The 11098-nt window shown below is 33.3% G+C and overlaps 1 protein-coding gene across 5 annotated transcripts in view; it reads left to right on the plus strand.

Moving 5' to 3' along the window:
- Positions 1 to 11098, plus strand: part of LOC106104589 (collagen alpha-1(IX) chain-like) — a 109705-nt gene that overhangs the window by 82089 nt on the left and 16518 nt on the right. For 2 of the 5 annotated variants that reach the window (XM_013284669.1, XM_013284664.1), the window contains 9 exons: positions 1293 to 1380; positions 2298 to 2344; positions 2586 to 2696; positions 6339 to 6353; positions 7074 to 7229; positions 8278 to 8475; positions 9060 to 9089; positions 10461 to 10628; positions 10901 to 11018. In XM_013284669.1, coding sequence (XP_013140123.1) covers positions 1293 to 1380; positions 2298 to 2344; positions 2586 to 2696; positions 6339 to 6353; positions 7074 to 7229; positions 8278 to 8475; positions 9060 to 9089; positions 10461 to 10628; positions 10901 to 11018 — 931 coding nt within the window. The remainder of the gene's footprint in view (positions 1 to 1292; positions 1381 to 2297; positions 2345 to 2585; positions 2697 to 6338; positions 6354 to 7073; positions 7230 to 8277; positions 8476 to 9059; positions 9090 to 10460; positions 10629 to 10900; positions 11019 to 11098) is intronic. The other 3 variants (XM_013284666.1, XM_013284665.1, XM_013284668.1) reach the window with 3 other exon arrangements.

Below are 11098 nucleotides of genomic sequence, written 5' to 3' on the forward strand. Positions count from 1 at the left end.
CAACAAAGCAAATGCATCATCTTCCCGAAATCTGGAAATTTTCTTTTGATATTACAAACAGACACTCCAATTTTTATTGTATCGGTCTTAAAAGAAAATATTTCAAGATAATCAAATACATTTATGATGGGTTGCTGATTTTCCCGTTTATTTTATCATCTAGTTACTCATTAATATTATCAAACCAGACACTAACTTATGATGAAAAGTAGCTGGGAAACCGATTCAGTATGTGGTGTTATTACAAAGTTCAATCTGTCCCTGGATAAAAGACAATGCCGCAGTTATTCAGCTAACGAGATACAACCAAGCTAGTTAAGAACTTAACGCAAATTGCGGCTGACATTTTAAGTATCACAATACCAATGTGTATTTTATTGTCCCAAGTATCTTGTCAGTTAATCTGTAAGAAGACTAAATTAGTCGTCGCGTCTACAAAAGCACTTAAAGTGCTGTGAAGAATCCTGTATATAGGATACAGGATTCTTCACAGCACCTTAAAATGGACTTATAAGCTTAAAATGGACACAAACACAATTTAGAGTCTACACTAAGTTTTGTGTAAATTGAATCTTACTAATATTATAAATGCGTAAGTTTAGATGGATGGATGGATGGATGTTTGTTAGCGTTTGTAGCCTAAACGGCTGAACGGATCTCCATGGTTTAGAGCTTAGTCTGGAAGAACACATAGGCTACTTTTTATCCCGGGATAAGTTACGGTTCCCTTGGGAATTATTAATTTAGTTTTTAAATGTTTACTCGATCATTCTGCAACGGTTCAACATATCTTATTGAAATTTGGCACAGATATAAAACAAAGTCTGCAGTATACATGGGATAAGCTTCATCCCCGAGGTGTCAAGTTCCCGAGGGATACGTAGCTTTTTGTTATTTATATAGTTCGTATGTTTTCTAAAACCACGAGGACGAAGTCGCGGGCAACAGCTCGTTAAGAATATATTGATTGCATAATTTAATTGCAGCATATTGCTATTAAAAAAATGCAGGCGTTATTGCCTTTCTAATTTTTCTAGTACCCGTGAAGATAGTGATCACCTAGGAATATAATATTATAGTTGAATATACCGTAGATTATTTAGCTCCTATGTTCAAATCTGATAAGTCAATAATAAATTAAATTTCCTATTGAACGTTGGCGTAATTTGAATGTGATTACGTTGCTAATTTTGTGCTGAAGCTTAGAGAAAAATTGTTACTTTTTAAATGCATAATTTATTTATAAAGGTCGAATCTAATTTCGGGTCATCAATTAATTACATTTGATTCAGGTGGACCAAGAGGAGGGGGATGCCGAGGGGTCCGGTCGTTATGGCACCATGCCTCCGCCCTTCCCGCCCCTGCCGCCGGGACTTGACGGTGCGACTGATCACTTTTTAAAATTAACATGATATTACTAAGATGGTACTGTGATCTTGACTTAATGCCAAGTTTAAAAAAATCCAGTCTAGCGATCAAATATAGGGTGTAAGGTAACAATTTAAAAAAAATTAAATCCACACTGTGTGGATTGATTCCTTCCAGTTATAATACAGCAATTACTACTATCATTGGACTGAAATATTATAAACTGTGACCTGTGTATAATATTACTGAAGACAATAAACTGCGAGCTCGATTTAAAAAATCTAAAACAGTTTTTAAGACAAATTGTATGATGAGATAATATTCTTACCTTATTACCATGTCTTTTCTTAATTTGAAAGTAGCCAGTACCTCAAATGTAATAGCATATTCTTAAAATGCATTTATTTTTTTATACCTGCGTATAAATGTCAAAGTTGTTTTCATATTTTGACAACAGCCCCTATGGTATTATCAGATGTGATAACTGTGCTTTGTTTTTCAACTTTCACGTTACAAAATATGCAAATAATATTTTTGTTAAAAGGTTTTATTATGTAGACAAATTATATAATTTCATCTGTGAATTTATAAATTACTGTTATATAGTCTCGTAATATTACTTTAACAGTGGACCAGAAACTTAGATTATAGTTTAACTTACATATTTCATGCCACATCCAGTGTTGCATATCTCGTTGTAAGTCGATAATGATTTTTGTATATGTCAATATTCGTCACTACCTTTCGTGAATTTTTTGTTTTATATTCCAAGTACGCTTGCAATATTGTTGTGTAAATATTACATTTAAGATTAATTAATTACTTTAAGTCAGTGAATTATTAATTATTATTAAGGAAATATAAATTATTAAACTGTAAACTTGCAGTTACACAATCTTAAAACAGTAAACTTTATCTTTTCATTCCAGGATATTCACCGCGTATGAGAGGAGAAAAAGGAGATCGCGGACCAAGGGCAAGACAGAATTCAAATTATATTGCACACAGTCATAACACATGTTCTAATAATAAATATGTTTAGAAATACTTCATTGTTTCATGTAAAGCAAAGTTCCACTGCCAAAACATACGTTGAACAAATATTATTTGTACAAGAAAACATGTTCTTATAACAATAATTCAATAACTAAATTCGAAATCTTAACAACTAGTTGTACTTCTTCAGTATATTTATTGCACTTGTTTGTTTTGTATAGGGTCCGCCTGGAGAATCAATCCGAGGTCCGCCCGGACCTCCAGGACCTCCCGGCCAGCCAGGAACCCCAGGGACAGTACCAGTTCACGAGTTTTCAGGGTCAGGAGACGGCGTAAGTATATTTTAAAGTTATTCCTACGACTAGTACAAGTTGAACTTACTTAATCCTAAAACTACCTGTTCCCGTGCGACCTCATCCGCATGAATTTATGAAAATCTTATTTTATTGTCTATATTTGTCAAATTATCAATTGTAAATGTCAAAATGACATGACTTGATGACAAACTATGGCAATCTTACTTCCTTGATGTTCGCAGATTCCCCTCATAACCGGTTGTATCCAATTTATTTCCCCTTTAAGTTTAATAGAGTGAAAATACATATCCTAAAACGTGACGTAAGTGTAGGGCTTTTTATTAAAGAAAGAAATATTCAAAAATATGCTGTGATTGCTGACGTATTACGCCACAAAGTAGTGTGTTTACGCTTTATTATATTAGTATAGATATATGCTCCAAAGAATAAATCATATTAAGTTATCATTAATGTTTTCTTAAGAAGAGCTATCCTAGAAAATTTCTAAAAACAATCTAAAGGATTGAATAAATCAAACAGGCAAATATACATACCAGGCAATCATACGTTTACAGTAATCATTTCTGTTCGAAGTAATTAATTGGGATAGCTATCTGACAGAACAATATCTATCGAAATTGTCTACTTAGTGTCGACTCATTACGTCTTTAACTCTCACTTCGCATTTGAGAAGTACAAGCCACTTTATGCACTAACAAATTGCTCGTACCAAATTAAATTATTCCAACATGCCTCAGAACTACGTCATTACCACTAGACTCTAGTAGTTATTGTAGAGCCCTGCTAGCACTTATGACGTTAAAGATACAACAAATATTAGGTCAAGCGACTATTTTAAAAGCCCTTGTAATAAACAATGTCACAATTGCTGCGAGTGCATACATGCCAAGGCTTTTATTAGTAAAGGTATTATTGATTGAGAGCAATAAATTTTTATTACTGATTTTATTGATTAATCAAAACATGCACAGAATAGTCAAGGTTCCTAATTATAACTAACTAGCTGTCGCCCACGACTCCGTCCTTGTGCAGTTCAAAAAAACAAAAGTTAGTAGCCTGTGTGTTCTTCCAGAATATCCCTCTACGTCTATGCCAAATTTCATCAAGATACGTTCAGCCGTTTAGGCTACAAACTCTAACAAACATCCATCCATCAAAACATACGCATTTATAATATTATTTATATTACGATATACCAGTATACATTATGAACCGCTTAGTGAAAAATAATTCAATTAAAAAAAAGAAAATCATCACGCTATACAAGCCAGTTACTTAAGTACGTCTAACCGAATGTTTGTCAACGCCAAGTGTGGTATACATTTATTTGCCAACAGATAAAGTCAGTATGGTATCCTCACAGCTTAATACGACAGCAATGCACGCTTAGAAGTCCGTTTAGGAAAATGTAAACTGTATATTTACTAAGATTATTATTATTTGTACCAATTAAATTTAAAAACAGATATATAAAGATAAATGTTATGTTGCTTATTATAGCTATTTGAGGTAATATCCGTTTACTCCAATTTCATTATGTGTTAGTTTTTATCTGATCGGATAGAAGTAAAATAGATAAACTATTAAAATAATACTATAGTGTAATTAATTTAAAATAACTTAATTTTGATTCATGTTAATCTTAATGTTAATTTTTTTAAATTTCTATAGCCGTTTAAAAAAACAATAAAGCTATGAATAAAATCAAATCATAAAATAAAGTCTAGATAATTAATATTACGATGATGTATATTGTTCTCCGTTTACTTTATTATTCTTTGGTAAAATTTAACCCAACTGTTAAGATTGCTCGTGGCTGATTTTTTAGAATGTTGGGCGCCTGAATATTTGTGATTAGCAAATATGACGAACTAATAGTTAGCAACTTCGTAACCAAGTCCTTAAAATGTTCTATTAATTCAATTAGACGGAAACTTGGTGTACTTCACATTGAGAAGTGAATTTAACGTTTCTAACAAAGTTTATTAAGCTCTTGGCGCGCTTCCAACACTCGTTTTGAGGTATTGATTTATTTGATTTCGCTCACCGGCCACATTCCGATCCGTACCAGTCGTGTGTTACCTAACTTTTATCTGTAATGTCGTTGAGGGTTGGAATTAGTTTGGTCAAATGTGACTCTTTGGATATTTGTTATTGCGTAACAAACTCCCCCGGAACTCTTGTGTTCTGTCCGTCCGCGACCTTATAATTTGGAGCATGCATTAACAAAGACAAATACTATAAGTCAATGAAAAAATGTAACTCCTAAGATATTAAAGAGCATGGGCGTCACCCGAATATCATTGCTTGGTTGCTTTGCCTCATCTTTACTTTAATCGTTAATAACTCCAAGATTACAACATATATTTTTTAATACTGTACTTATTTTACTAGTCTTAGTAATATTATAAATGCTAAAGTTTGGATGGATGATTTTTTGTTAGAGTTTACCGCCAAAACGGCTGTAGAGGACAGTCTAGGAGATGTAAGTTTTTCTTTGTTTTTATTTTTAATTCCACGCAGTTGGAGTCGCGGGCAAAAGCTAATGTTTTATGTTTTTGTATTCATTAAATGATTATAATGTACCATAAAATTTAAAACCAGTTTTAAAATTTTATTTTCACCGTAATTCAAATGTGATGATCCAGAACTCTATTAAATTTCCGATAAAACTTACGGAGCGGAACCTTTAAAGTTCACAATACGAGATACTTTGTACGTCACGGTCCAACGATTTAAAGCACCTGTTTATAAGCAATTTAAAATCGACTTTATAAGCATTGTTCTACGATATTCGCAAGCCATTAAGGAACATAGAATAATAATTCAAACATGTTAAGTATTATTCTAATAATGAAGTATTCTATTTTGTTTCTGAACGAAGAAAATATTGCGTTTTATCTGAGTCTGGTGCTGGAGGCTACTGTCTTCTTCCCTTTTCACTCCTACCTTTTTTTGTATAGGGGGGAAGACAGGTATGTGAGGTTTGTACCCACTAAAACCAGGGGAGTCCGTTTCTACACAGGTTAAGAGTGATGGATATAGAGGTTTACTAATTATTCACAAAGACCGCACTCACGTTGTTGGGGCGGCGTGCAGCTGCGGCAATCATGCGAAGCCAAGAGCTAAACAGTGTTCCTACTCCTACCTAAGCGAGGGAAGATGGAATTGATGATCGAATCGAGAATAATTGAAAGGGGAATATACTTTTTCAGTTCATACTCATCTGTTCTATTCTATTTCTTGTTTATGGCTCTCCCTCAGCGGATTGGGCCAGTGTCAAGTGCTTTTGGTTTTATTCTAATTTGGCAGAAACTGGCAACAAAGATCTGCTTATGGAGATGTTCGTGGGTATACAAGCGGTCTAAAGATTTTAAGCAACATCCTCTTCTTATTCTTATAAAAGTAGGCAAAATATCTGTAAAATTATGTTGATTTAATGCGTAGCTGTTGCTAAGTAACCTCTTAACGTGCAAAAAACTTTAGTTTGCGGTAGTACAGAGCATTTCCTTATTAGCTATACATTTCAATTAATACAGGAACTTTTTAAATTGTTTTTTAATCATTAAATATGATATTAAATTTGTTGTCTTTGTTATTACGTCATGAAATAAATGATTTTTAAATTTTCTGATTGAGTTTTTAAATTTCTTGCAGAAGACGGAAGTTAAGGTATGTATACTTAATCAAGGTTTTTACGTCTTTAGCTAGATATCAAAAACGTCATATAATTAATGCTTTTAAGAAATCAGATTTCTGTGTAAATAAAAAATTGTGAACTAACCAAGTACTTATTAACAACACAAAACAATAGTGAAAACTTAAATGCAACTTGTGAGATTATTTTAGTAATTCGTTTGATGTTTTTAATTTGTCTTTTTTTATTTTTAAGAGAAGGTGGCAGTTGTTTCGGCAACGTACAGCTATATTAAATTTACTTTAAAAACTTTCCTGTTCTAATATAACAAGTTCAATGAAACAAAATAGTTTTATAAGAGGAGGTGAAAATGTAAACTTCAGTTATTAAAATTATTGCAAATACATTTTACGTGAATATAATATTTATTATGTACATACTGTAAGGACATTAATATTACTATAATTAAACACTCAGGCCACTGACTCCTGCCATAATGAGGCGCTATTCCAATACATCTAAATGACATTGACAGCTGTCAGAAAGGGACGGGTCGTCTATGACGATTTTCTGGTAGTGCCCGATTTTCTTCTTAACTATATTAAATAAAAATAGATACGTTCATGCACGTATCTAGTTCTGCCACCTTTTGTCTAGTTGAGCTTTTTACAGGCACAATTGTTACCGTTTTAAATAGCAACAATATCTTTAAAAAGTTAAAGCAATGTAATTTACATATTATATTTTTTTTACAGCAAATCTTCGGAGAGCATTACGCGTCGCTGGGCCAGTGCGGGTGCAACGCGACCATCATACTCTCCCTGTTAGAGAAGGCTCCAGAACTTCGAGGTCCGCCCGGACCTCCTGGCGTGATGGGTATCGAAGGCAGGATCGGTGCGCCCGGTATTGCAGTAAGTATTCAACGAAAAGCGTTACATTTACAGGGATCTCGTTAGAGACTCTTTACGTGATTTGATTAATATCTGATTCAGTTCCTCCTGCCAATAAAGAGTTACTTCAAATCACCAATTGAAAAATATCGAGAACTTTCTATGGGAGCAACTCTGTTTGATTGATAAAAGTGCAAAAATCCAACTACCTAAAATCTAGCGATATAGGTAAAGGCAGTTTCAGATATACCTTTAGCGTACTCCTAGCATACCTTTCTAGTCTCATTCATCATACAAATGTTGTAAATTTGTTTAAATGATGTTTGTTACCACTTATCTCTAAAATGGCTTCATGGATCTTGATGAAATTTGATACAAATGTAGACCATGACCTGAAAGAACGCGTAGGTTACGTAAGCTTTTTTTAATACCACGCGGACGAAGTCGCGTGCAAACCTAGTATACATCTAACCAACATCGTTGGTTTAAGATCATTTTGATGTCTTAGTATATCGCTAATCAGTAATTAGTGATTTGTATTATTTTATTTAATGTAAATACTTAACATGTTAAGTAAAGTATTTCGCGTGTCAACAGTACTTAAAGTGTGTACTTATATACTCGTACTACTATTGTGTACTAGCATTCTCCAACAACTCCGCCTGTGTACCATAAAAAAAAAGTTAGCAACCTATGAGTTCTTCTAGTTCTTCGTTGAGACCTTTAGAGATTCGTTCAGCAGTTTACACTACAAACTCTGACGTCCATCCATCTAAACTTTCGGATTTATAATATCAGTAAGATTATTTCAAATGTCGTTGTGACCGATAAATGAAATTGTTTTTACAAAAATTTATCAATCACGAAAATTATTTCAGTATTAACTGATAAGGTACAGATAATATAGATCCGGTGTAATATTTTGCTGACGAAAATATCACATAAAAACAAAAATATAAATAGTTACATAAAAATCCTAAAGTTTAGCCAATACGTCCCACTTTCATTCCTTCACGGTAGGCAGTTGAATTTTACATATTCCCCTTGTACACTTTAAAATTATTTTCAGGGTCAACCGGGTGTGCCTGGTGAACGAGGTCCAGCGGGACTACGAGGGGAGAAAGGGGAAAGAGGGGATGTTGGACCACGTGGTCCTGAGGGACAACCTGGTCCTAAAGGGGAGCCGGGAGTGGACGGGAGAACGGGTAGCCCCGGTCAACCAGGCCCGCCTGGTCCCCCTGGACCTTCAGACTATAGTAATTTCGAGGTAAACATAAATATTTGCTTTAGTCTAGTTCATTAAAAAAAAGTTTTTAGTAATTGTCTACTTTAGGTCTAGAAAACTTAATTACTCGTAGTATAAAATTTAATTGAAACTAAGACTGTATTCGTAAGATTGTCTAAGAGTCGTCTACAATATCATTTTTTTTATCATTTGGTTATTTTCAAGGACATAGAGCTAGGAAATATAAATTATATTGCTTCTTAAATACTTTTCCTCCTATTTCATTTCGTACACTTTGTACGTAAATCAGAACTCGTTATAGTTATGTTGTTATTATAAAGAGAACGGGTCTGTTTAATGTGTGAATTTTTACCACTTATTCATAAATTGAAAATAAAGAAGTAAAAAATCTTGCCACGTTTTTTAGTTGAATTTAAAAAAAAAACATTACATTGTCATATGTCTTGTCATGTTAGAAATTATAATTAAAAAAAAAAGAAATTATAATTAAAAAAAAATATTTTTATAATCATGAATCCTCCTTTGTGTAAGTGTATTTTAGTTTTACGTGCAAGTTAATTTAGGTTATGCTACCTGTTATCTCATTTGTTTCTTTTTTCATTCAGTCTAATTGGAAACCGAGACATATTTATAAGGTAAGCAATGCAGCGATATGTAGTTCAATTAGAAGTAGCATTTTATAATAAAAAAAATTCTATCTTACTCGTATTTGGAATATTATAAATCACGCAAAAAATAAATTTGCTTTTATATGTGATTTCACTTATTTAGGCTAGATTTGATAACATTTCTTCTCTAAGTTACTAACACAATATACATTTATTTAAAAAATCTATGGCTTGAAAGTAGATGTTCAGTAGTGATTTATTAAGCACTAGCAGTTGCTCTCGACTTTGTCCGGTTTAAATTAATAAATATTAAAAATATAGTTATTATGTTACTCACAAAAAATTAACAAGTAGTTTTTAAGTTATTCCGATAAATACAAAAATACCTTTATAATGTTAGTATAGATATAAATTAATCGATACAAAAAAAAATCTTTCGCCAAAGTAGTACTTTGTACAACAATGTTGCTATAATTCTCAACAACATCGCATTTTCCGTATAACCGGTATTATAATTTTGGTTAATTTGCAACAATTCAATGACCATAACAATACTTGATAATAGACAATTAGATACTTTATAACCTTATTAAAAGTATGATTACTGCCATCTATAAGAAAGAATGATTAAATAGTTACTTTGTTGCAAGTGACGCCGCTACACTTTTTAAAATGACCAGTAAAAAGTAGAGTAGCATAACTAATAGTTGATGTTCAAGATGGGTTTTGAGATCAATTAAAATCAGTAAACGACAGAATATCAGTCCATTTTATATACGTTGACGTTTTATTTAAATTTAATGATATGAGATTGGTTCATTAGAGTATTTTGTCACTTAAAATATCTCTTAATTGCTTCTTAAACGAGGAATAAATTATACATCCTAAGCATCCTAAGTGGGCTGTGTGACAAGCCCGGCTGCCCGATCATGGGTCATAGGGTGCGCGCACACGTAGCCGGCTTTAGGTCATGTTATACGTAGATCTAGTGTTTTTATTTTTGTCAAGTGTAAATATTTCAATTATATGTAATATATCTTACATGTATTAAATAAATTATTAAAATTAAAATATACGACAATTTACAAATAAAAAATAAAAAATTTAACATGTTATGACTCATATGGACTACGTAGTAAAACAATTATGAGTCTAACGCTCAAAGACTGCGGCAAATCTTAAGCTTCATAAAAGGCGCTTACAATATGTCAGCTGTCAAAATTATAATAGAATTTGACGATTAATTGAATACAGTTTCAGTATTCGGCAGTTAACACGTAAAGAATAAATTCCAGTAGACTGCTGCATTGCCATTTGTGGCAAACACATTTCCTTTGCCCTGTCTACGAATTTAATCTCAAATTATCACACAACTTTGAACAAGTTATGTTTTTTAAGGAATCGTTGATGGGATCATATGGCGGAGTTCTTGGGAGACCAGGTGCGCCGGGGCCTAAAGGAGATGCGGGTCAACCAGGTCCAATGGGTTTACAAGGAGAAAGGGGCTTCACCGGACCCAAAGGTGAAAGAGGACAACCAGGTCAAAACGGAGCCAAAGGAGACCGTGTAAGTTAATTTTAAATGATACCACAATTTTTAAAATATGAAATTCATAAAAAAAAATCATAAGTTAACGTAGGTATTTTCCTATGTTCCGAATTCTAAATATTCTACTTCCTCATGAAGTGCTATTCTTATTCTAGTTTTTTGTAGACTTTATCCAATTAAACCGTTAAATTTAACTATATTGTCTATCTACTTGTTTTACTTCGTCTTGTCTGACTGATGTTATATACCTTTTACCTTCATCAGTGTAGTATAACTTTGCATTTCTCTAGGGGCACTCTGGCCCTCAAGGTGATCGAGGGCCCAAAGGTGAACGTGGTAATCCAGGTCTTGACGGCCGTCCGGGTTTACCTGGAGCAAATGGGCGGTCTGCTGACAAAGGGGAAAAAGGTAAAACTATTTGTTTCGGCTGCGTGACAATAGGCAACACCTAAAAGGCGCTGCCCACCGCTGCCTGGGACAAGCTCCCA

The sequence above is a fragment of the Papilio polytes genome, unplaced genomic scaffold (assembly GCF_000836215.1).
Source record: "Papilio polytes unplaced genomic scaffold, Ppol_1.0 DF823510.1, whole genome shotgun sequence".
NCBI lineage: Eukaryota > Metazoa > Arthropoda > Insecta > Lepidoptera > Papilionidae > Papilio > Papilio polytes.